Consider the following 27,933-nt stretch of genomic DNA (forward strand, 5'->3'; position numbering starts at 1 on the left):
TAATATCCTTATTTTGATGGCAGGCACGAATCATCATGATACAAGTTATTCTCTTCCATGATTCAGGTGGGTTCCAGCTATCCATCCTTTCTGACATCTTGTATATGAATGAAGAAGGGTCCAAACTTTTAAATGAAGAGAAATGTGTGTTAATACATGTAACTTACGGAAAAATATAATTAATTATAAATATGTCAAATTTATCCCGAACACCCTGTATATATTTATTTATTTCAATACTAGGAACAAGAGACCACCACCTCATTACTGAGAAGATTGGATTAGCTAAAGAACTCCAATATTTAAAAAACGCTTTTCTACAAAATGGCTACAATGCATGTTTTGTCTCAAAACTGCTTAATCAATATGGGATTAGAGATATTTCCGATGATGAGGAAAACAGAGGCTTCATCACTATTCCATATATATATTAGATGTATTTCCATAAAACTTGCAAAAATACTTAGAGAACATAAAAACTTAGAAATGGCATTGGATTCAAAACATCTAAATATAATATAACGGGCACTAGTGGGTCAAGCGCTACGAACGTGTTTTGAAGAGCTCCTGATTCAGATAAGTTTTACTAGGAATAATTAAGTATATATGCATAATTGTTTAAGTAAGAGCGGCTGTAAACGTTGTACGCTACCGATATTATTAGTGTGGGGTTTTTTTTCTTGCTTAAACTAAATACGAAAACGTTAATATTAGACCTAGTAACCTGCAGAGGGAAAAAAAAAAAAAATGGCGGCAGCATTGTCATTCCATGATTTTAATTTGGATTTCAGTCGGTTCGTTAAGTGTGAGGTCTGTTATATGTATTCCTTCGATTACATAAATGATTTGTGGATGTTTAGTGCGGATGGAAGAAGGGTGTGTGCGAAATGTGACCTGAACGAGGAATTGATGAATGCGAATATGAAGTTGATGACAGAAAGTGCTAGTACCGATTGTGTCGCGAGTGCACGTTTGAAAGAGAGGGATGGCGAGAAAGACAGGCGAAAAAATGTTAAAAAATCAGGAAAAAAGAAAAAGAGCGATTTGACAACCGTAACGGATGTTAAAAGGGACGAAAGTGAGGCGGAAAGAAACGAAATTGAGAGAACGAATGAAAGTAGAAATGGCGTGGTGCAGAAATCGCAAGTAAAAAAAATCAAAAGAATGAATGATGGCGAAAGTTGGACGCATGTTGGAACGAAAGTACTGAACCAAAGAAAGATGAATGACAGTAAAAGTGAGAAGAATGATAGCGAAAGTTGGACGCATGTTAGTCCGAAAGTACGGAAACAAAGAAAGATATGTGAAAGTGAGAAGAATGATAGTGAAAGTTGGACGTATGTTGGACCGAAAGTACGGAAACAAAGAAGGATGAATGAGAGGGAAAGTGAGAAGAGGGGGTCGAGAGTTAGAAAGTTAGAAAGATTTAATGATAGAGTGAATGTGTCGCGAGGTTCAGAAGGTGAATTGGATTGGATGAAGCAAGAAATGAAATGGATGCGGAATGAAATTAAGAGAATTCAGGTCAAAACTATTAAAATAAATCATGATGGCATGAAAGAGTTAACAAATGATGAGCGAGTGGCATTGTATGGCGACTCCATTATTAAAGGTGTGCTAGAGGATAAAATGCACAAGATATGTTTTCCAGGCGGTAAAATGAGTAGAGTGATTGAGGCATTGAATATGAGGCGGGAACGAGCAAAAGAGTTAATTGTATTAATTGGTACGAATGATTTGAGAGAGAACAAAGAGCATGTCAAAATGAATGTCAGGAGACTGCTTGGAAAGATAAAGGAGAATAGTGTGACAGGAAGGGTGGTCAGTGTGTTGCCTAGGTATGATTGTGGTGAAATGAGGCGGAGAGCAAGGATTATGAATGATATTCTGGCTGAAATGTGTGAGGAGATGGGAGTACAGTTTGTTAATGTGTGGAATGAGTTTGAGGGACGAAGTGAGCTGTATGGGAGCGATGGACTGCATTTGAGTGGTTATGGTGTGAGTCGCTTGGAGAGACTGCTGCTGGAAGGTAGAGAAGTGAATAGAGAGAATGAATCAGATCGAGAGGGGAGTGATGTGGAAGAGCAGGAGAGTAAGACGGGAGAGATTGAAGGAGTGGAAATGAATGTGGAAGTGAGTGGTATGAGTATAGAAAATGAGAGAATGGGTGTGCAAGAGGAGCAGGGAAACGAGGAGGCTCAGGGTGGACAGAGATACACAGCGTGAGAAAGGTGGATGCTCCAAGAAGAGGTGAGAGAATGTGTAGGCAGGAAAGTAATGGGATGATCAGGGATCAAAAGGAAACAGATGGAATTGCAAAGGGTTCTAAAATGAAGAAGCAGAAAGGGAAATGGCCCCAGTCCAGCATGGAGAGATCACATCGAGTGAGTGGTATCAGTGGAACTAGCTGTAGATCCAGAAATGAGTTGTTGTGTTTGTATACCAATGCTAGAAGTATAAGAAACAAGGCGGATGAAATGGTTCCACTAATTGCGTCTGTGCACCCAGAGATTGTCGGAATAAGTGAGACATGGTTAGATGAGGATGACATCCTGACAGGAATAGAGATGGAAAGGTATCATGTGTTTCGTTAGGATAGAAGGGGTAAAAAAGAGTTATGTCCATACAAGGTAGAGATGCAAGAGGGAAATGGGGCCAGTGGTTTTGAGGCAGTATGGTGTGAGATAGAGGTGAATAGAATCAAATACTTGGTGGGATGTTGTTATAGACCTGGTAATGTGGATGGTGGTGATAGTGAAATGTATAGTCAAATAAGCCAAGCAAATAAGAAAAGGGTGATCATTATGGGTGATTTTAATTATGGCAATATAGACTGGAATGAAGAGATAGCAACTGGAAGTAAAGAAAATGAGTTTCTTGAGTTTTTGAGGGATAACTACCTCAGACAGTATGTAACAGAGGGCTCACGAGGATTAAGGGTCTTGGATTTGGTCATCTCATCGGAGGATGTAATTATCAATGAGGTATCAAATCATCCACCAATTGGTGAAAGTGACCATGAGGTGATTACTTGGGTGGTTGCCAGCAGTGCAAGGACCCCTGTGAAAAAAGGGTATACGTGGAACTACAAGGGGGGTGATTATGAAGAGCTCAGGAGACAGCTTGCAGGTGTAGCATGGAATGAGGAGTTAGCTGGAAAAGAGATCAATGCAGCTTGGGGGATTTTCAAAAAATATTTAGCGGATGCAATGTCTAAATGTATACCACGGGTGAGAAGGTTAAATAAGTTAGGTGTGAGATGGATGAATAAAGAGATTAAGCATGCAATACAGAGAAAAAGGGCATTGTGGAGGCAGCATAAGAGAAGTGGAAGTAACCAATTTCATGAGTTCTACAAAGACCAGGCAAGGAGAGTGACTTGGTTGGTGAGAGTAGCTAAAGAGAGGTATGAACAGCAGTTAGCTAATGAAGCTAAAAAGAATCCTAAGGAATTCTTTCGATATGTAGCCAGCAAAAGAAAGGATGATTATGGAAGGATGACATTGATTGGAGGAAATGGTATAAAGACAGCTGTTGCAGAATGTGTGGTGGAGATACTTAATGAGCAGTTCATAAAGATCTTTCAATCTTGTGAATGTGACTTCATGGAGAGATTAAGAGCAGTTGATGATGGGGAGGAGAGACTGACTGTAAGTGAGCAAGAGGTGTTTGGGGAGTTGAGTAAACTAGATGTAAATAACGCTGTGGGACTTGATAATATATCACCGCGTATTCTGAAGGAATGTGCCAGAGAGTTGACACCTGCCTTGACATATTTTTTTAATACGAGTCTTGCACTTGGTCAAGTCCCTAAAGAGTGGAAGGAGGGCAAGATTGTGCTACTTCATAAAGGAGGTGATCGAACTCAAGCATCAAACTATAGGCCTATCTGTGTGTCAGGTGTTGTGGTTAAGTTGTTGGAGAAGCTTGTGAGAACTAGGATCCAGAGTTGGGTTGACAACAATGGTATAATCTTTGATGGACAGCATGGATTTGCTAAAGGGAGGTAGTGTTTTAGTAATCTACTTACTTATTACAATAAAGTGACTGCTTCCTTGGACAGAGGAGAAGGATACACAGTAATATACTTGGATTTCGCAAAAGCTTTTGATAGAGTACCTCATGATAAGTTGACAGTCAAACTAGAGCAGATGGGGTTGGATATTAGATTAGTGCATTGGATTGGAGACTGGCTATCTGATAGGTATCAACAAGTTGTGTATGGAGGTGCAATATCCAGGAAAAGGAAAGTCACTAGTGGAGTGCCTCAGGGATCTGTTTTAGGGCCATTACTATTTAACTTGTATATTAATGATATTGGCGAAGATTTGGATGGAGATATTCAGTTGTTTGCAGATGATGCAAAATTGGGACGAACCATAAAGAGTAGTGAAGATGTTGTGGCCTTGCAAGAAGACTTGAATAAATTGAGTGATTGGGCAAGCAAATGGGGATGTGAGTTCAATGTTGCAAAATGTAAGGTTTTAAAATTTGGAAAACAAAGATGGGATGCAGAATTTATGCTTGGTGAGAATATATTGTTGGAAGTAGAGGAAATAAGAGATCTGGGAGTGATAGTGGATAAGGATCTAAAATTTAGGGGACACATCGCCAAAATTGTGAAGACAACACAAAGACTTCTGGGAATGATGAGGAGGACACTGACGTGTAGAAGTAGGGAGATTCTTGTTCCAATGTATAAGGCTTTGAATTAGGCCACACATGGACTATTGTGCCCAGATTTGGTCACCTGGTTTTCAGAAGGATGAAGAGATGTTGGAAAGGGTCCAAAGGCGACTGACTAAGGTAGTTTCTGACCTCTGGAATGTCGAGTATGAGGAAAGATTGAAAAGATGTAATTTGCAGAGTCTAGTGGAGAGAAGGAAGAGGGGAGATATGATAGAGACCTACAAGTTGGTAAGGGGTTGTTATAGGATCAATGGTGGAGAAGTTCTACAGCGAATAGTGGGAGATCAGGGGAGAACCAGAGGTCTTCCCTGGAAACTGTATAAAGAGGGTGTGAGTAGGGGAGTGAGAGACAGGTTTTTTTCGTGCAGAGTTGTGAATGATTGGAATGCCTTGCCTGAGAGTGTGGTGTCTGCAAGGAGTTTGAATGTGTTTAAGACCCGATATGATGAGATGTGTGTGAGATAAAAGGACCTCCTAGATGAGTCTTTGACTCCATGAGGTCTTGTTTAATAATAATAATAATAATAAACCCAGGTATCAACTTGTCAGAATGCATCTTAGCCATTGTTAGCCAAACGTGTACGTAAATGTGCTAACATGCACAGCATTCCCTACAATGCAATGCATGATTAGAAATATTTTTAAAATCATCACTTGTATTACTACATAGTGGTTGCCACCTTTGTTAATTTCTACTGTTTATTTATTTAATAGTTTTCACTCTTAATTTGAAGAAATTCTATGTAATGAGGAATAAACATGTTTTTTAATTAAAATAACTATTATTATCTTATCCTGATTTTCTGCCTTACAAGCTCTTGTTTATCTATCCATGAGCTGGCAAAGTCTACATGCTTATATATATTATTTTATTTATTTTTTTTAAGGCAAAGGAACTGCAAACTCTTCATAACTTAAGAAAATTATTCGTCCAAGATCTTCAGAGCCGAGTTAAAAAGCCTGCTACAGATGATAGTGAAGATTCTGGTGGTAGTCTGGTTCAAAAACAAAAAATTGCATTCCTTGAAAGCAATTTAGACCAACTCACCAAAGTTCATAAACAGGTAAGAATTTTTTTTTAATTTTGCATAAACCAATTCACCAAAATCCATACACAGATAAGAATTTTTGTTTTATATATGTATTTTGTTAAATTTCATATAAAAGTTGCTTGTATTTGCACAGTAAATTATACATAATCATTTCCTGGTATTGTGACCTTAAGGGATGTGCAGGATATGATTAAAGATTTCATTATTACTAGTTTCACATCAGTAATTTCTTTTAAATTAATTTATTATCTGATAATATTTATTTTTTCTCTTCTTCAAACACCCTTTGGTTGCATTCAGTTTAAGTGACTGTATCACCTTCAATACTACATCTTGAATGCTGATAATGACATCTTTCTTTCTAAATACTGATAACATCAATTCTGCTATTTGTACCATCTGTTTACTCCTTTAATTTTTATATGAACTCTCTTATATCTTGGTCAATTGTCATTTGTCAACTGACTTGTTATTCTAATGTTCAGTTTCATACATTTAAAATTCATGTGAACTCTCTGTCTTATGCTGAATGACTCAGGGAGAATGTTCATAACTTCTGAATGCTTTAATAGAAGTCTTTTTTTTTAGTTAAAAAATCAACAAATATGAACATGATTTGAGTTCTGAAAGCAGGACTATTGCTGTTTTGAAGTGAAAAAAAAAAAAGCTGTATAATTTTTGGTGGTTAAAAAATAAATAAGCAAACATATTTACTAATCTTTACTAACCAAGTCAAAATTAATGATAAAAAACATAGACGACCTATTTCAAAAAGTAAAAAACCTAACTCTATCCCACGATGATGTCTTCACTTGATTGGACGCATTATTACTGTACACCAATATAGACATCCACAGAACATTAGACAATTTCGTACAACACTACTCACAGAAGACCACATCCTAGGATCACAAACAAAATTAACACCCAGCGACATTGTAAACCTGATAAAACTAATAATTTCAGCAAACGTTTTCAAATTTAGCAATAACATCTATATCCAAATTTTCGGGTATAGATCAGCAGACAATTAGTTGAATTATTTCTATCACATGTCTCCCCCCCCTCCACCCCGCATCACCTTTTACGGCTGATACGTGGTTGATATTCTATGGGAGAACCAACATGCATCACCACTTTACAAGCATTCCTTAATGACTTCAGTCAGCAAAAGACTAAAATTCACTATGGAAATAGAACATGAAAAACCCATAAATTTCCTAACCTGACATTAATTAAAACAAAAAACAAAATAGCCACAAAAATATTCCACACACCCACACATATCAGAATTACCTCCACTTTAACTCATACCATCCTTATTCTATCAAAAAATCAGTCATCCTAGCACAATTTATAAATGCATACAAGTTTTCGACTACATATGCGATGGTGGTCTGAAAAGTTTTTGGCCTAACAATGAAAAAAACTTATAATTTCAAAATTATTTTTATTTTCAACATAATTTCCCTTAAGACTAATACATTTATTCCAGCGATGCTCCATCACCATTATCCCGTCCCTGTAGTGGTTCTCAGTAAGATTTGCAAAATAACCCTCTACAGCTGCAATCACCTCTTGATTCAAAGAAAAACACTGACCAGCGAGGAAGAGTTTTAATTTTGGGAAGAGATAGAAGTCAGAGGAAGCTAAATCTGGGGGAATAGGCTGAATGTTCCAACAATTCATAATTTAGATCCCTTAATTTTCCCATTTCCCAAACACCTTTGTGGACAGGTGCATTGCTCTGATGAAAGATCATTTCTTTCTTCTGCAAATCATCTATTCTCACAAATTTTTCCATCTAGTCTGGTTAACAGATCGGAATAATATTCCCCAGTTATTGTTTACCCTTTTCAAGATAATTAATAAACAAAATGCCTTTAGCATCCCAAAACACTGATGCCATGACATTTCCTGCTGACTGAACCGACTTTGGCACTAAACAACCGACTTCTGTCCACTGTTTTGACAATGACGTTTTGACATTCATCATTACACACCAGAATCCCAATTGCTGTTGCATCCATAGTAACAAATCGACACACAAAATCAGTTTTATTCTTGTTAAAATGCTCCAAACACTGTTCAGAGATTTTCATGCGAGTGCATTTTTGATCTGCTGTGAGCAAGCAAGGCACCCATCTTGTACAACGCTTTTTCATTTGCAATTCTGCATCCAAAATTAATTAATTATATTATTATTTGTCACCTCCAGGGAGTCCAAAAACTCAATGAGGAAGAGCATCTAGTCTACAACTCTGCTTCCACCACTCACAATCCACCAACACCATCTACCGTCGACCACCACCAACACTGGTATTTTCACAGTCCATCACAAACATCCATACCCTTGGCGGGATTCAAACCCGCAGCCTCTTGACTGGAGAGAGGATACGCTAACCACTCGGTTAGCGTGTCCTTTGTGGCATTAAGAATTTTTAATTAACCTCCTCACTAAAAATTAAGAATTTTTAGAGAGGAGGAGGTTTTAAGTGCACCACCTCAAATGTGAGAGTGTATTCCAAGGATGGGTGCATTTGGGATTTATACAATGGAAATAGACAAATGAAAAGGCAGATTATAAAATTCTTTGTAAAAGAAGGTTTAATGCCAAAAGAAATTCATTCGAACTTCATAAAATTTTATGGGCACTCTTCTCCTTGATTTTCGACAATTAAGAAATGGGCATATCTTGCTTCTTTTGAAATGCCTATAGTCTCAGCAGTTTTGTGCACTTTGACTCGCCGGTCATCCAATACCATATTGTGCACTTGATCAATGATTTCTGGTGTTTTTACACTTTTTGGACATCCTTCATGTGGATCATCTTCAAGGCTGGTACAGCCACGTTTAAACTCGGCAGACCATTTCTTAATTGTCAAAAATGAAGAAGAGGAGTGCCCATAAACTTTTATGAACTTCGAATGAATTTCTTTTGATGTTAAACCTTCTTTTACAAAGAATTTTATAAAACCGCACAATACTCAATTTTATTCATTTCAAGGGATACAGATCACACTTTTGCTTCAGACAGCTGTATAAAAAAACTACTTGATATGACTTGCAATTTCACCTGGATGCTTATGACAGATGTACCAACTTAGGAAGAAAAAAAAAAATCTTGCCAATAGTGTTGCTATCTATGGTCGAGGCCGAGAACTTTTCAGACCATCCTCATAATTATCTCAACATAGAAAGAAATTAACACAGATTTTTAGAAACTGAAATTACCCAACACAGCTAATAAATTACACCAACAAAACAGTGAAAACCTGTCAAAACAAGCCAACAAACATAAACAGATACACCCAATCTTCTCAACACAAAAAATCATCAAACTGTCATACATCCAGAACACATACAAAGCCTACAAATACATTTTTAAAAACACTGACTGTAAGTTGGTGCTCATCATAAACCAAAAATTGGCAACACTTCTATAACCTACAAAATCTCACACATACAAAGAAATACTAGAACACCATTCACCAATTTCCTTGCCAACAAGACTGACATCACCTACATAGGTTCCACTATCAGATCTTTATGGGCAAGACTACAGGAACACTTCTTTGACTGCAACATACCAATTCCAGAACATTTAAACAATAGGAAACATAATAACCAAAAGAAAAACAGAATAAAAAATACAGGAAAAATAGAAATGGCAGTCCATGCTCTTGAACAGAAACACACCCTACAAATTGACAAAGCCATAATAATAGACATACAAGGAAACGAAACAATACTTAGAATGTGGCTATTGGAAACAATAGCCATAAAATTTGACAAAAACTCAATGAACATTCACTGTCCCCCTATATAATTTCCGAAAGTTTAAAGCTCCAAAACATAGAAATTAAGTCCGACCAATAGAAAATAACACAGATACACCCAAGACAAAAACACCAAGCCGACATGACATAGCCTCTACTTTTCCCATGAGCTCCAAAGATGACATTGTTAAAACAGCTCACACCCTGTTACTCCCATCCTTAATCTTGTTCCATCATACTCTATCCTTCTCCTTTCCCCAAAAAAATTTTTATCTTTCAGGTTCTTCCCAAAGAATTCTCAGCCCACCCTTAAAAAAAATGGGTTTTAAAATTCACATACCTCTTGCCTTGCCTGCTATCCAACTCCCCCTCCCCCTGCCTTCCTTTCAGTTATACTTCAACAGTAATATAAATGTATGTTGCCATACACTGATGCTGCTCAGTAAGAAGACAGCCAAGAACATCCTACAAAGGTAGGTACAAAACTATTCTTCACCTACATTATTCATTTATCTGTCTAAAACATCAGTAATACCCTACAAATTTAGTAAAAAGCTAATGACATTTAAAAAAGGGTGTACTCCTAAACAAAAATAGGCAAAATAGTCATAAAAAATAATATTTATTTAGAGGAGTAACATGGAAATTTTCTAGAAATAATACCTATATCAAATGTATTTATTTATTTAACTTAAACATAAACCATAAACTTAAGTGTTTATTCAGAAAGTTGTTTATAGTGGGAAGTACCAAGAGAGCCTGCATAGCTCATTTTATATATTTAATGCACCTTAATTTAGAAGACTTAGGTTCAAATCCTTTTCTAAGATGTTAGGAAAATTACTTATAAAGGTTCCTTTTACGATTCCATGAAACTTAACCTAAGTTTCCATAAGTGGCAGAGTTTTTCATCTTGCAAAACAGACAGATTAGCCAGAGAATTCATGCTTTGGTAGACATAAAAGATTAGTTAAATAGCATTAACTACCCTCTAATGGCATTAATTAAATTTATATGAAACTGTATTATTTAGCTATGAGATGCCATTGATCTAACATGTGAAAGGTAAAGTTTTACAGTACTTTTTTGGAAAAAAATATCATACTTGGTCTCAATGCATGATGTGGTGCATCTATGAATTGCACACATGACTCATAACATGAAAGCAAACTAAAAATTTGCTTCCTTGCTCTAATTAGACATTGCAATTGATGTTTTTGTGCTGAATTTTTGTTTTCCATAGTGATAGTATACAGAACATTTATATGCATGCAGAATCATCTATCCATATAGATTAGCAAAGAAAAATGCAAAGAGAGCTGTGGCAAGGGAGAAAGCGAGGGCAGTTGATGAGGTTTATGAAGAACTGGAGAGAAACGGTGGCGAAGCTCAGTTGTTGAGAATAGCCAAAGCCAGAGATAAGGCCTCGAAAGACATAATCAGTCAAGCAGATAAAGGATGCCTCAGGAGTAGTATTACAAGATGAGGACAAAATCAGAGGAAGATGGAAAGAATATTTCCGAAAACTACTAAATGAGGAGAATCCAAGAGAGAGGTGCGAGGATGGAGAGGTAAATGAGAGACTGGTGCAAGACATTAGTAGAGAGGAAGTGGTTTGGGTACTGAGAAAAATGAAGAATGGAAAGGCTGTGGGAGCAGACCAGATACCTGGGGAAGTGTGGAAAAGTTTGGGCAGTGAGGGCGTGGATATGTTATGGGGATCTGATGTGTAAAATAGCCCAACAGGAAAAGATACCAGAGGAATGGAGGAAAAGTATTCTCGTCCCAATCTACAAAGGAAGAGGAGATGTTCAAGACTGTGGCAACTATAGAGGAATCAAGCTGATGTCACACACATTAAAAATATGGGAAAGAGTAATTGAAGCAAGGTTACGGCAGGAAACGAAAATTGGTGAGGAGCAGTTTGGATTTATGCCAGGAAGAGGGACAACGGATGCAATATTTGCGCTAAGGCGATTGATGGAGAAATATAGAGAGATCTGCACGTGGTGTTTATAGACCTGGAAAAGGCATACGACAGAGTGGCCAGGCAGGAGGTATGGAGGTGTATGAGGAAGAAGGGGGTGTCGGAGAAGTACGTGAGGTTGGTGAAGGAGATGTATGAGGGAACAGAAACTCAGGTCAGGTCTAGTGTCGGCATGACAGAAGGGTTCCCTATTGTCGTAGGGCTACACCAAGGGTCAGCTCTGAGCCCCTACCTCTTTGACCTGGTCATGGATGTACTAGTGGAGGATGTCAAGAAGGAGGCACCATGGAGCATGCTGTTTGCTGATGACATTGTTCTATGTGAATCATCCCGAGAGAAGCTTGAAAATACCCTGGAAGAGTGGAGAAAGGCATTGGAGGAGAGCGGCATGAGAATTAACCGGGTAAAGACTGAATATATGTCAACGGGGAGTGACGAGGATATCGTCATACGACTCCAGGGCGAAAGGCTAATTTCAGAGAAGAAATTCAAGTACCTTGGGTCGGTTGTCGAGAGGAATGGTGAACTGGATGAGGAAATACAGCACCGAATAACATGCGGTTGGATGAACTGGAGGAAGATGAGCAGGGTCCTGTGGAACAAGAGAGTGAGTTGTAAGAGGAAAGGAAAGCTCTATAAGATGGTGGTGAGGCCAGCGATGCTCCATGGTGCAGAGACGTGGCCTATAACCAAGGCACAGGAGAGGAAGATGGAGGTAGCAGAGATGCGGATGTTGAGATGGATGAGTGGTGTGACAAAGAAGGATAGGATAAGGAATGACTACATCAGAGGGACGGTTAAGGTGGGACCAATTGGCAAGAAGATACAAGAAAGTAGGCTGAGGTGGTTTGGACATGTTGAGAGGAAGGGTGAGGAGTATGTTGGTAAACGAGTGGAGTATATTGAGTTGGAGGGAAGGAGGAAAAGAGGCAGGCCCAGGTGGAGGGATAAGATGACAGAGGATCTTAGGGAGAAAGGATGGAGTCCAAAGGATGCTCTGGACTGGAGAACTTGGAAGAGGAAGGTTAAAGATTGGTGCACCGACCCCGTTTAACATGGGATAAGGCAGAGTGAAAAAAGAAGAAGAAAAGAATCATCTATCCATACCACATAGAGCTTGTTCAACAACACTTGCATATATGTTGTCAAAAACAAATCTCTGCACTTCAGTGTTGCCATGTGATACAATCATTGATAGTTTATTTTCAGAGGTGATATTTATCTATAATTTCTACGAGATGAATTGCTTTTCTACTGTTAGATTATGTCATTTGGTATATACAGGGTGTTCGGGATAAATTTGACATATTTATAATTAATTATATTTTTCCGTAAGTTACATGTATTAACACACACTTCTCTTCATTTAAAAGTTTGGACCCTTCTTCATTCATATACAAGATGTCAGAAAGGATGGATAGCTGGAACCCACCTGAATCATGGAAGAGAATAACTTGTATCATGATGATTCGTGCCCGCCATCAAAATAAGGATATTACGACTGCTGCCCAATGCTCCCTGAATACAGTAAAAACAATCAGGCATGAACTAAAGACTTGCAATGGTGACTACGAGGATGTAGCAAGAAGAAAGATCCCTAGCAGACGATCTGATTGCGTTCGTACAGCAGAATTCCTCGCAAATCTGCAGGAACAGGTGTTGAAGAACCCTGGCATTGGAATTCGGGCTTTGTTCGTGGAGTTGCTAACTGTAGTCAAGCCCTGGATAACAAGGGTAGGCAATGGTAGGCCGTATGTATGGCAGCAGGATTCGGCCCCTTGCCACACCTCTGGGAAAAGTCAAAAATGGTTGTCTGAAAATTTCTACGACTTCACCAGTCCAAATGTTTGGCCTCCAAACTCCCCAGACCTTAACCCCATGGATTATTTTGTATGGGGCACAGTTGAAAAAGACACCAATCGAACTTCCAGTAATACAAAAGCCCAGTTAATGGATAAAATTAAAACAGTTTTTGCGGCCCTTCCCAGGGAGACTGTAGCATCAGCTTGTTCGAGGTTCCGAAGCAGAATTGAAGCTGTGATCGATGCTAATGGTGGTTATTTTGAGTAAATCTTGTTGATAGTATTGTAATTAACTCTGCCTGTAATGTTTTTTGTCAATTCATTAAATTTAATAGATACAAAGAAGATTTTCTTTTTCCTTACGAAACTGTCAAATTTATCCCGAACACCCTGTATACAGCATTATATACACTTTCAGCATAATGAACTCCTATACATTATTCTTGTGAAATGAAAAAGCATTGTGATGATCCTTCTTGATGGTGGTGCATTTCCTTGATCGGTTGATTATGAGATGGTTCCAAAAAATTAACCATTCAGATCTTTGGACCTGAAACCATCCTCTTTAGCAACTATTGTTTCTACGGAACTGTCAGGTCAGGTAGATCAGATCTCTCCATTTCTTTCTATCCTCGCTTCAAGAACACTGTTCCAGTTAAGGTTTCTCTTTTCTCTGAAATTATCTATGGTTTTAAAACTCTTTCGATTAGTGTCTGTGTGCTATACAAAAGATAGATTCATGACTGAGGGATTGATATTTTCACTTTTTTCTGACTTGCGAGTACGACATGCATTTTTTCATTGCTAAAGTCCATAAAAAGCTTCAACTTTCTAAAACAAGTTTAATGAAGCCGAAATACAATAATTCCTAAGAAATTGTAAGCTGTATGTGCCATACACAGATGAGCTACATAGTGCATTGAAGCTGAGAGGTTATTGCGAGTGTGATATAAATTTTTGAATGAATGGTTTGTCTTTTTTTTTCATAAAAAAGATTCTTAGCTCTTCTTAAAACTTAATATCTTAGCACTTAAAACCTCCTCTCTAAAAATTCTTAATTTTTAGTGAGGAGGTTAATTAAAAATTCTTAATGTTCAGAAGATCAAAATTTGGCTGATTGATAACTTCTTCTCTCACAGAATCTCTTCAACCATGTCTCAGAGACATTCAATTTCCACATCATATCTCCTACAGATATTTCCATAGGTGCTGTTCATCAGAACTAGCGTACATTATACCCCATTCCCATTTATCTCCCCAACAATGTTTTACATTTGAGCTGCAGACTCACTGAACCTGAACCTGCTAAATCCTATTTGTCTTTCATTCCTGCTACCTCAGACATATGGATCTTTCCAATAAAGTATATCTCAAGGACTAACCACCTTCATCATATCAATATCCATAAATTACTTTGTCTCTACCGGTCCATACATCACATTTATTTGACATAGGCCTTGCAGTCTTTTGTATGTGAGAGTAATATTAAAACAACTGAATATTTTACCCTCAAATTATTCTCAATATTATTATGTAAAAATAAACAGTAGTGGTCCAAGTGCAGAACAGTGACATACTATTGGTCACTCATTTTCTCCTGAATTCAGCTCTATCATGTACTGCTTGCTTTTTTTTTCCCCTGTCATCCTCCCTCTTATTTGTCACCAACTTCATGTCTGTCTCTGTGTGCCCCATTTTTACTTAATAGAGTTCTGTGTAGCTATCAAATGCCTTTGTACTATCTAGCAATATCAGGCTGTAGCCATTTTCCTTAACCACTTTACACACTGAGTAAATTACTAACCCAAGACCTCCCCTTCAGCCTCCATAGTTCATTTGGTATTGACAGAGCCCTTTGTCTGGAAAGACCTAGGTTTTAATCCTATCTAGAATGTGAAGAACCTTTATCAGAACTTTTCAAGTGAATGTGAGTTACGGTCTCATAAAGAGGTGACAGTTTTTTTGTCCCACAAAACAGACAAACCAGGGATCAGAAGAACACCACACACACACACGCACACAAAATACATGCAGAAGAGACAATGCAGATAGGATTATCCACACTATCATATGCAGTTAAGTTACTACACTGCCATGTTACTTGGCCATGACAGGTCATTAACCCTAACACAAAAGGAAGAGATGGGATGGGACCTTCCCTTCTAAACCTGTGCTGTCCTCATAGTGTTTCATATTCCTATCTACCTGTTATTGAATTCTGTCCTTAAACAACTTTTTCAGTACCGTAATCACATTTCCTGAATTCTGATCAGCCTATAATTTGCCACCAGTATCTTGGAACCACGTTTTATGTAATAGAAACTACTTTGCCATCTTTCTACTCCTCTCTTGGACTCTGAGGTTCTGAAACTTGAACAGATTTGGGTAGTTGTACCTATTGCACTTGCTTGTAACATGCAGGCCAGTACCTCATCTGATCCATGACTGTATTCACATTGGAATTTCTTAATATCCTAAGCACGTTTCCAGTTCATCTATCTTCTCTTTCCTGCATCATTCATCACATTATCTAGATGTGACACACTTGCAAGGTGATCATTCAGTTATTCATCTATACCTTCTGCCCCTCCCTACCAAAAGTTAGCCTTCTATAATCATTCTTCCTTTTACTTGCTACATAGAAGGAACTCTTTCAGATTTCCTTAGGCTTTCTTGGTTAATTCCTCTCACAGTCTGATTTTACTTTCCTTCAAATACCCATTGATGACTCCCATGCACTGCTTACTTCTTTCTCTCACATACTGGCATCTCCTCAAGCACCTCTCCTGAGTTTGTCATGATCACCAACTATGTAATTCTACATGTAGAATTACACCAAGTATGTAATTCTACATGTATTCTTTCTTAACCTTAAAAATTCTACATGCTTAGCCACCTTCCAGATCAAGACTGCATGATCATTCTATCCATTTGGAGGCAAAGTTTTCCCTTAATTATGGATGCTTCCTCTGAAGCTCTCGTAGTAGCTGTATAAATTCCATTTCCTTCCCACCATGTGTCCTTTTCTCCTTCTCCCTCCAGAAAGTACCCCATAATGATTACTTGCCCTGTGCTTATTGAGCTAACTTACTGATGCATTCCATACCCTGGGCTGCTATAGCCCAGGGGATGCAAAGGCAGCCCCTGGGCTATAGCAGTAACCACTATGTATATTTGTTCTATTAGCTTTTGTACCTTCTTGCTAAATTTGTGCTCTTGGTTTTTTTCTTCTGCTGTCATCAGCAAGTACCCTTTCTACTGACCTGTTCTTATTATTCTCCCTGAAAATATTGTATTTCTTATATTACTATAAGCATATCTTCTTCTATCAACCAAATCTCACTGATACCTATAATTTTTGGCCTAGTCATGCCTACCCTTATTCTTGATCAAAAATTGTGATTTTATATCAAAAATTACAAACATCCCCTTGGGCCCACACGTACATTTGCATCTTTTTTAATGACTGTCTCATTGATTTGAGACCTGAGAAGGTGCATGCATCATTTCTTTGATCTTTGCATTCTCATACTTGAGCATCTCCCTGATAGCATTTTTCCTGATTTTATACTTCCATTCTCTCATTGAACAAAATTTTCAGCCTAATTCCAAATTCATTCAAGTACAATCCATTACTTATACAAAGTCCTTTCATCCATCAAATTCACTTAGATTCTTATGGTTGAATGACAGTTGGAGTCGCATACAACCTGGCATTATATCAAACTATCTTATACCTCCTTCAGTTTTAACTGTTGATCTATAACTTAAATATAAGCTGTATATTTCTCTGCATAGACCAGTGCTGCCATCATTCATGAAGATTTTCTTAACACATTGCTTACACTGCTATCTAAAATCTTTTTTTACTTAGTGGTTAATTTTTTTTATATATATAAAAAAAAAGACTGTGATACATGACACCTGCCAAGAAATCATTCTCATGTTCCTGAAATATTCTGACAATGTTGTATAGAACCATATAGACATTGCAGTGTGTTGTTAACATTAGTATTTAGGTAATGACAGGAATGAACAGTAGTCATTAGTTCTATTCTGCTCAAGTACTTATTTCTGTGAGAAATTTATATTTTTTGTGATTACAGTTGAGTGTTGATTAATGTTGAGTGTATGCATCAAAATAAAAAATGAAAGCAATAAATCATCTCTTCTACATAGCTATGGTTTCTCTACAAAATACATATAATGATTTGTTACATGCCTGCCAGTAAACCAGAAGTACAAAACGATTTGTGACGTCCTGCCCAGCGAATGAGCATGCAGTGATACAGGTGGTATGGAGCCTAGTGTGTGTTAATGAATCCTGAAACTTTTCTTTACATAGGAATCTGGAACATAAGGTCACCTGAACCAAGACTTTTTTTGATTGATGTCTTCACTGAAGCATTTCATAGGTATACAAACTGGAAATTCTTGCTTTGCGAGAAGTAAGATGGCTATGAAAGGGTAGCACTCCATTAATATACTCAGGATATGAGGATGGTGTCAAACATAAGGTTTAGGACTGTTACTTAATAGAAATATAAGTAATGTTGTTCTCAGACATAATTGTATTAATGCAAGTCTCCTAACTGCTAAATTTAAAACTGGGAATGAAGCTCTGAATGCAGCTGGTTAGTATGTTCCTATTGAGGATTCGGAAGATTGGGAAATTTAAAGTGCTTCTTTAAAGCTGTAAGATATACTAGTATATCTTACCAGCTGTAAGATATACTAGGCATTTTAAGAAAGGTGACATAACAGTCATTTTAGAGGATTTAATGCCAAGGTGGGCACCGATTCCACTTACTGTGCAGAAATAATAGGATTAGTCACTAATTCCTAATGACAGTGGTGAGAGACTTTTCCAGTTATATAAACTAAATGGACTGAGAATAACCAATATTTATCATCCATCTATTCATTGGACATCATCAGATACCATCGTGGCAAGATGGGCAGAGTATTTTGATAATCTTTTAAGCAATATCCAGTCATGATCTGGTTGTTGTTATGTTCCATCGAGTCGTTTTCGGCTCCTGGTGATTCTATGAACATACACTTTTTTTTTCAGAATTTCCAGGTGCATTCCAGTTGCTTCTTTAACTCCATCCACCCATCTAATTCTTGGTCTTCCTCTTCTCCTACTTCCATTAACTTTTAGCAAACATCATCATCTTCTCCAGACTGACATTTGCTTGCATAATATGTCCAAAGTATGACAATTTTTGCTTGATGATCATAGCTTTGAGGGAACAGTCTGGCTTTATTCTGTCTATCACTGATTTATTGGTTTGCTTTGCAGTCCATGGTATTCTTAATAAGCATCTCCAAACCCATAATTCAAATGCATCTATCTTCCTTCTTTCACTCTTTCTCAGGGTCCAACTTTCACATTCATACAGTACCACAGGGAATACCATTGCTTTCACGATTCTGATTTTTTTTGCTAGGCTAATATCTTTATCTTTAAAGATCTTGCTTGAATTTGTCATTGCTTTCTTTCTGAGTAATAATCTTCTAACTTCTTCAGTACAACACCCATCTTTATCAATTCTGGATCCTAGGAGCACAAAATTGTTAACTACTTCCATTTTCTCCCCATCTACTTCAAAATAATTAAGTTCACATGTTGCCATAATGTTTGTCTTTTTGAGGTTGTTTAAGGCCTCTTTAACTTTCATAATAAGTTCCTCCAAATCTTCTTTGCATTCTTCTAGCAAGATGGTATCATCTACATACCTCAAATTATTAATATTTCTTCCACCAATTTTAATTCCAACTGAAGACTTCTTCAGCCCCGCCATTCTAAAAATGTATTTGCTTAACTTGTACATATTTGGTCTGATGTGCTATAATAAATAACTTTTATTATTAAAAGACCAGAAAATAAATGATAAAATATATATACACAAAGAGCCAACAAGTTTCACTAGCCACTGTCTAGCATTTTCAAGGCTGAACTGGTGTGAAAACAAATGCATTGAGTTACATTTCAAAAAAACATACACTTTAGTAACTGTTAGGCCGTTACATTTGATTATTCTGTTGGAAGGCGTGCATGTGTTCGAAAGCTTCAGTCAGATACCGGTACATGACCACGTGTTTTGTAGTTGTTTGCATATTGTAATTCTGTTGAACTGAGAGAGATTATGAGATTTTTCCATATGTCTTTAAGAACAATGCCCTGATTTCTATTTAAATTATTGCCTGTGCGTAATACCACAGCTGCTTCTTTTAAAGTTCTGTATCTGTAGTCATTCTCGATGTAAGGCATAGAACTGTTTTTCCAATCTATAACGTGATTTGATGTTGAGAAATGATGTGCTAAACCAGATGTGATGATTCTATTATGATTGACATCCCCCACATGTTCCTTCTGTCTTATTTCAAAACTTCTCGAAGTCTGACCAATGTAAGAAAGGCCACACGTGCATCGAATTTCATATACTCCAGGACATTTGAAGAAAGGTACCTCATCTTTAGGTGATCCTAAGATTTGTCTGATCATGGTAGTTGGTTTAAAAACCACTCTGATGTTATGAGCTTTTAACATTCTTGCCAATTTTGTGGAAACTGAATTAATATATGGAATGGCAGCTGTGGACACATTGGAGTACTGTAACACGTTGTTGGTGGTTATCTTTAAATAGCCATTTGTTTAAAATGTTAGAAGGGTATCCATTAAGCGATAGAGCGTTAGATATTAGTGACAGTTCTCTCTGTACCTCTGTTTCTTTTGAAATCGACCTTAAGGCTCTATTACGGAGCATGTGAATGATGCTGTGTTTTTGTGATCTATGATGGTTGGACGAATAATGTAGATATCTACCAGTATCTGTGGGTTTCCTGTAAATGGACAGTTGGAAATTGTTATCTTCTTTCTTCACTAGGATGTCAAGAAAAGGAAGTTCTTTGTTCTTCTCTAGTTCTATAGTGAATTTGATCTTATTGTGTAGTGAGTTAATTTTGTTCAGAAATACGAGAAGGTTTTCCATGGTGTCTTTCCAGATGATGAACACGTCATCGACATATCGCCACCAAATTGATGGTTTTGGTACAATGGTGGAAAGAATATACTACTAGCAAAGCATCTGGCAAAATTAATGAAAGGAACAATTAGACACACAGAGACCTACATTAAAAACTCTCAACATTTTGTAGAAAAAATCAAGAGTATTAAAATATCAGAAACGGACATTATGGCTAGTCTTATTCACTAATGTACCGATCGTAGAGGTAGTTAACATTCTGCAAGATCTTTTCCCTCAAGACATCATACAACTGTTTCATCATTGCCTGAATTCAAATTTCTTCAAATTCAACAACACTGTATACAAACAATTGTAAGGACTAGCCATGGGTAGCCCTCTGTCACCACCATGCGCAGACCTTTTTATGGAAAAACTTGAAAAGGATATTCTTTCCACCATTGTACCAAAACCATCAATTTGGTGGAGATATGTCGATGACGTGTTCATCATCTGGAAAGACACCATGGAAAACCTTCTCGTATTTCTGAACAAAATCAACTCACTACACAATAAGATCAAATTCACTATAGAACTAGAGAAGAACAAAGAACTTCCTTTTCTTGACATCCTAGTGAAGAAAGAAGATAACAATTTCCAACTGTCCATTTACAGGAAACCCACAGATACTGGTAGATATCTACATTATTCGTCCAACCATCATAGATCACAAAAACACAGCATCATTCACATGCTCCGTAATAGAGCCTTAAGGTCGATTTCAAAAGAAACAGAGGTACAGAGAGAACTGTCACTAATATCTAACGCTCTATCGCTTAATGGATACCCTTCTAACATTTTAAACAAATGGCTATTTAAAGATAACCACCAACAACGTGTTACAGTACCCCAATATGTGTCCACAGCTGCCATTCCATATATTAATTCAGTTTCCACAAAATTGGCAAGAATGTTAAAAGCTCATAACATCAGAGTGGTTTTTAAACCAACTACCATGATCAGACAAATCTTAGGATCACCTAAAGATGAGGTACCTTTCTTCAAATGTCCTGGAGTATATGAAATTCCATGCACGTGTGGCCTTTCTTACATTGGTCAGACTTCGAGAAGTTTTGAAATAAGACAGAAGGAACATGTGGGGGATGTCAATCATAATAGAATCATCACATCTGGTTTAGTACATCATTTCTCAACATCAAATCACGTTATAGATTGGAAAAACAGTTCTATGCCTTACATCGAGAATGACTACAGATACAGAACTTTAAAAGAAGCAGCTGTGGTATTACGCACAGGCAATAATTTAAATAGAAATCAGGGCATTGTTCTTAAAGACATATGGAAAAATCTCATCATCTCTCTCAGTTCAACAGAATTACAATATGCAAACAACTACAAAACACGTGGTCATGTACCGGTATCTGACTGAAGCTTTCGAACACATGCACGCCTTCCAACAGAATAATCAAATGTAATGGCCTAACAGTTACTAAAGTGTATGTTTTTTTGAAATGTAACTCAATGCATTTGTTTTCACACCAGTTCAGCCTTGAAAATGCTAGACAGTGGCTAGTGAAACTTGTTGGCTCTTTGTGTATATATATTTTACCATTTATCTTCTGATCTTTTAATAATAAAAGTTATTTATTGTAAATGTATTTGCTGTATAAGTTAAACAGGTATTGAGATAAAATACATCCTTGTCGTGCTCCTTTACCTGTTGTGAAATATTCAGTTTCTTCAAGATCTGTTCAGACAGTAGCTTCATAGGTTCTGCTTCCCAATTCGATATCAGTCTCATTACACCATCTGAGATTAGATTGCTATAAATAAATTAAAACATAAATCACCAAGATATGGGGAACTTATTGTAGAAATGCTAAAAGGGGTTAAGGAGAGTATGGCTGACGAAGATCCTGAACGTTTTCTATCAAAGTGGTAAAGTTCCCAGAGACTTCACTAGAAGTATAATAGCGCCCAATTTTAAGAAAGGAGATTGTATGGTATGTGAGAAATATAGGAGTATCAGCTAATTGACTATTTCAGATAAGTCCTTCTGAATTGTTATACTTAGTAGAATTAAGAATTGGTTAAAAACCAATGTAGAGATGAGAAAAATGGATTCAGAAGGGCAAAAGACAGAAACCAGATATTTTCACTGGCAGATCTTTGAAAAATGTTTAAAATTTCAGGAACCTATGATCACATTTTTTGTTAACTTCAAAAAAAAAAAAAGCTTTTGATTCAGTCAATAGGTAAAAATTTTTGGAAGACTGTGAGCACATTGAATACCTGACAAACTTATTAGCATTATGATTAATTTATATGATAATGGTGTGGCTTGTGTTAAAGTTGATTAAGCATATAGCGAATGTTTTAAAATAACAGCTGGAGTAAGACAAGTATGACCTGTCACCTTTTCTATTTACTTTTGTAATTGATTTTATGATGAACATGACTCTGTATGGAAAGGACTGTAGATTAAAGTGGTCTAAGAGTATTAGAGTATCTGTCTGGATAATGCTGATGATTTGTCCTTATCCACAAATAATGTGGGAATATAATGAACTCCTTTATTGCTGCAGTCGATGATGCTGGGAATCAACTAGGTTTGATGATCAGTATTGAGAAAACAAACTTAATGATAAAGGTGAGTCTTCTGCCTTTCTTCAAGTATGTGCTATAGAGCAGACCTCATCTTCAATCATCAATTATTATTAGCCTTCTGCGGAGTCAAGGATTCATCATTGGTTGGCCATACATCACCTACACAAGCTGTCATACCTTCTCTTAAACTCATTCACGCTGGATGCACTCACTACTTCAACGAGCAAACTGTTCCACTCACTCACTCACAGTTCTGTGAGAGAAAAATTTAGCTCTCATCCTTTTCTTACCTGCACACAAACTTAACTTCCATGGATGTTTCCTTGTCCTCTACCTGCCTTCTTTATAATGAAAAATTTTATCAAATGATGTCCTATAATATGCGTGGATAGGCTTATGTGTTCGTCAGACATGTTTGTAATAGATTTCATGGTTTGATATGAACACAGATGATTAAGAAAATAACTATTTATTAACTTAAAAGCTAATATTTCGCTGGTATTATATCCAGCATCTTCAGAGCATACAACACAAAGTTTGTTACAAATGCAAAACAACCACAATCCGTTGCATGCTGCAATTACTTTTACTAGCCCCACTGTTACACCGGATTGTGGTTATTTTGCATTTGTAACAAACTTTGTGTTGTGTGCTCTGAAGATGCTGGATATAATACCAGCGAAACATTAGCTTTTAAGTTAATAAATAGTTAAAAAATAATGTCGCAGGAGCCAATTAAGTTGTCATTTGCTATTGTTACAGATATTTTCACTCAATCTTCGTCTTTATTGCATTTTTGTAGTGCTTGGCTGAAGACATTGCCAAGTTAAAAAACTATCAACTTTCCCTTCAATATCTTTTTTAAGTATTGACCATGGAGTGCTTTATTTTTTTTCAATCTTCTGATCTCTTTTGACATTTCTTTCTCCTTGTACTGTTTTTTTGAATCTATTGCAGTCGATACTTTTTCTTTTTAAACTTCAATTATCATCTTCTGTGCTTTCTTTGATGTTATCATTCAATGCTTGCTTTTCTTCTTTTATTGTTTGCTTGTAAAAGATGACATCCTCCATTTTTTCTGACTATATAACTGATCCACATCACTACATGGGTGCAAGGTATGATTTATTGTCATTAATTTTCATGTTTTATGATCAAGCATTCAAATCGGCTTGTGTCAGTCAGTTATTCCTACTGTGTATCTGATTACAAAGATGGCCCATGTATTGATTGCTGTTGCAGTGTTGCCTCTATTCAGTTTGGACTTTAGAACTTTTCTAACTCTTTTCAGATATTCAGACATTTTCTTTTTGATTTCTAAAATCAAAATGTTGTCTGCCTCAAGAATTCCTAAGTATTTATAGGATTCATGTTGTGACAAGTTTTTAATTTTCCTTCCAACTGCAAATGCAATTCCTTTGTTGCCTGTTATTTTCCCCTTGTACTATGGAGAGTGTTGTGGATTTTTCAAGTCCAAATTCTATACAAATTCTTCACTGAACATTCGGACTGTATTGAGCAGTGACTCAATTTCTCTGGATGATTTTGCTTATAGCTTAAGATCATCCATGTATAACAAGTGTGATATTTTTCATGCTTGATTTGATATTTGATATCCAAAGCTAGTTTTCTTTAGAACTAATGTTAGAAGAATTATTACTAGGATGAACAATAGAAGTGATAGTGAGTCACTTTGGAAAATTCCTCTCTTGATATTCACTGGACCCAGATTATCTTCATTGATTATTAACTGAGTTTTCCATATGATCATGACAGCTGGTAGGAATTTTCTGATGTTTTTTACTAACTCCAAAAATTTCTAAACATTTGCTAATCCAACTATATGGCAATGAGTCGCATGCTTTCTGTAATCAGTCTATGCCATATATAAGTTGGTTTCATCTTTTCGAATTTTTCAAAATCATTTTGTCAATTAACAATTGGTCTTTTGTTCCTCTGGATTTTCTGGACCATCCCTTTTGTTCAATAGGCGTCATGATAAATATTGACTAATCAGAGTTGCCAGAAGTCCAATGAGTAACTTAAATGCTGTTGGACAAGTTATTGGGTGATAATTGCTTAGAACAGCTCCTTTTCCTTTGATTTTCAAAATCAAAAGTATCCTTATGGTTGTCACCCACTCTTAATTGAGTCTGTTTGCAATGGTTGTTAAATTTTTGAGCCAATCAAGCATGAGTACTGGGCAAGTATTTGAGCCAAAATCCATGCAGCAGCTCTTTACCTGGTGCACTCCAGTTCTTCATTTTCTTTTGCTTGCTTTTGGATCATTTCTGTAGTTAAGACAAGGTCTTCCATCTGAGTGTTGTTCAATTGTTTTCCAACATCATTTATCCAGTTAACATTTTTATTATGTTCTTTTGGATTATCCCAGAGCTGCTTCCAGAACTTGTTTCTTCTGGGTTTTGGTGTTCAACATTGTGTTTGGATTATTATTATTAATAATCTTCAATTATCAATTATTATTAGACCTCCATGGAGTCAAGGACTCGTCATGGTCAGCCATATATCACCCACTTAAGCTATCATGCCTCTTAAACTCGTTCACAGTAGATACACTCACTACTTCAACATGCAAACTGTTCCACTCACTCGTGATTCTGTGAAAGAAAAATTTAGCTCTAACCTCTTTCTTAACTGCCCACAAACTTAATTTCCACAGATGTCTCCTTGTGATGTCACCTGTCCCCCATGTAATGAAAAATTCTATCAACCAGTATCCTGCAATTTTCTTTCTCAAAAGTTTTGAGACTTCTATCATATCCCTCTTTCTCCTATCTATCACTGTATGCAGTCTAGCATACTTTCAATCTGTCCTCGTAATCTATGTTCCATAATCCCAATGTCATCTTTGTAACTCTTCTTTGCAGTCTTTCCACATCTTCATTATCTCTCTGGATCCCAGGAGACTAAATCTGCACACAATAGTTTAGGTGCAGTTGTATTAAGGCCTTGTAAAGAGACGAAATGATTTCCATATCCTTACATCAGTGTTTGTTTCAACATTGCAGTAATCCTCTGAGTTATATTTGCAATAACTTCAACTTTCTGTCCACCATAACTTTAAGATCTCGAGCCTCATCAGTTACTCCAAGCATAATCCCACCAATATAATCTCATCATGCCAAAAGTGCATAACTTGACACTTACTAACATTGAATTAATAGCTGATATCATTTGCTCACACTTTCAGCCTATTCAAATTACCCTGTAAATGCTCTGTATCAGAAGCACCACTGATTGCCATGCTTTTCTATACATCATCAGCAAACAACTGAAGATCTTCTGTCAGGAACTTTCCAATATCATTAATATACATACTGTTCAATAAGTAATAAGACTATATTTATACAGAAAACAGATTACCTTTAATCGTCATCATTTACATGGTCTTTTTCGAAGTAACTACTGTGAGACGCGATGCATTTGTCCCAACATTGCGTCCACTTCTTAAACATGTAGAGTCCGTTTTTTGAGAGTTCTTTCAAGACCGCCTCCACAGCTTTTACACATGCTTTGTTGCTTTCGAAATGGTGGCCTCTTAGTGGTTTCTTGAGCTGAGGAAACAGCCAGAAATCGCATGGTGCGAGATCAGGACTGTATGGAGGATGTGGTAGGATATCTGTGTTGTTCTTCTGCAAAATGTCCAGTACACAACCAGCAATATGTTTCCTTGCATTATCGTGGTGCAATAAGAAGCCATTCTTCAGCAATGGACACTTTCTTTTGACGTGCTTGACGATAATCGCTGCTGTGTTGATCATTGTCTCTGTGATGGACGTTGAAGGTCTTCCCTCACGTTCAAGATCTTCCACATTTTGCTTTCCTTCCTTAAAAGTTTTATGCCAGCGAAAAACACTTGTCCTCGACATTGCTTCATTGTGGAAAGCTTCGCTTTCATGTTAAAAGTGTCAGATGCCGATTTTTGCAAACGCACACAAAATTTAATCACATAACGCTGTTCCAAGGATGCTTCCATTTCGAAGACCGGTTGCACCTCGTAGGCACACCAATGAGCACTTGCATTTAGTCATGTGACACTCTGGCACATCAACCCGTATACGCCATCTATCAACCTCTTTTGTTAATACATACAGCAACATTTCTTTATTCCACAGTAAAATTAGTCTTATTACTTATTGAACAGCCCACGTATATATAGATTAAACAACAAGTAGTTCAAGGACTGATCCCTGGGGCACACCCAGGTCACCTTAAATCTGGCAGATTCATCCCTCTCCCTTATACCACTTTTTGCTACCTGTCCATCAGCCATCCTCTTATCCAAAGCAATAATATATATTCCAATCTCGTATTCTCTAGTTTATGCAACAGCCTTTCATGCGTTATCCTATGAAATGCCATATCAAAATCCAACAATATCATAGTACACCCATTCCCTTTATTCAACTCATCCATAACATTATTATAAAATATGAGTAAATTGCTTGGATATGACCTCCCTTTAATTATTGTTATCTTTATAATTATCATTAATATTTCCCTTAAATTATTGTGGTCACTTGAATTATCTTGGTAGCTATGTAACTGATATTGGTGAGGCAAAGAATAAAGTGAGTAAGAAATTAAGAATTTCTTCAGGAGCATTCAGAATGTTTTTGGAAGTTTGGGAAGACAGCAGAATCTGTAAAAACAAGTTAAAATTTGTAATTGTCTGTAGCTGAGATGCGAACATTTGTAAGGTGATTATCAGAGATCTGATGCTTTTGATCACTGGTGTTTATGGAATAGTTTGAGAATAGGATGGTTTGATTTTGTGAATAACAATCAGATACATCAGAGATGTGGTCAGCCACCTCTTAGCACCATTCTGTATTAGGAAACGTTACAATGATCCATCCATGTTGTCAGAATGCAGAACATTTGTCTGGTCAGAAGAATTATGCTAAGTGATCCATAAGGTATTAGGAAAAGAGGTAAGCTTGAATGAGATATCAACTACATTGAACTACACTTTAAGATTCAATTCTGTCCAATCTAGTCAGA

The 27,933-nt window shown here is 36.9% G+C and overlaps 1 protein-coding gene across 2 annotated transcripts in view; it reads left to right on the top strand.

Moving 5' to 3' along the window:
• Positions 1 to 27,933, top strand: part of LOC150099979 (kinesin heavy chain-like) — a 579,478-nt gene that overhangs the window by 419,942 nt on the left and 131,603 nt on the right. For both annotated transcript variants that reach the window (XM_090403282.1, XM_090403283.1), the window contains exon 21: positions 5,577 to 5,753. In XM_090403282.1, coding sequence (XP_090259408.1) covers positions 5,577 to 5,753 — 177 coding nt within the window. The remainder of the gene's footprint in view (positions 1 to 5,576; positions 5,754 to 27,933) is intronic.

The sequence above is a fragment of the Typopeltis vanoorti genome, chromosome 13 (assembly GCF_054136105.1).
Source record: "Typopeltis vanoorti isolate ZY-2024b chromosome 13, IOZ_Tvanoo_1.0, whole genome shotgun sequence".
Lineage (NCBI taxonomy): Eukaryota > Metazoa > Arthropoda > Arachnida > Uropygi > Thelyphonidae > Typopeltis > Typopeltis vanoorti.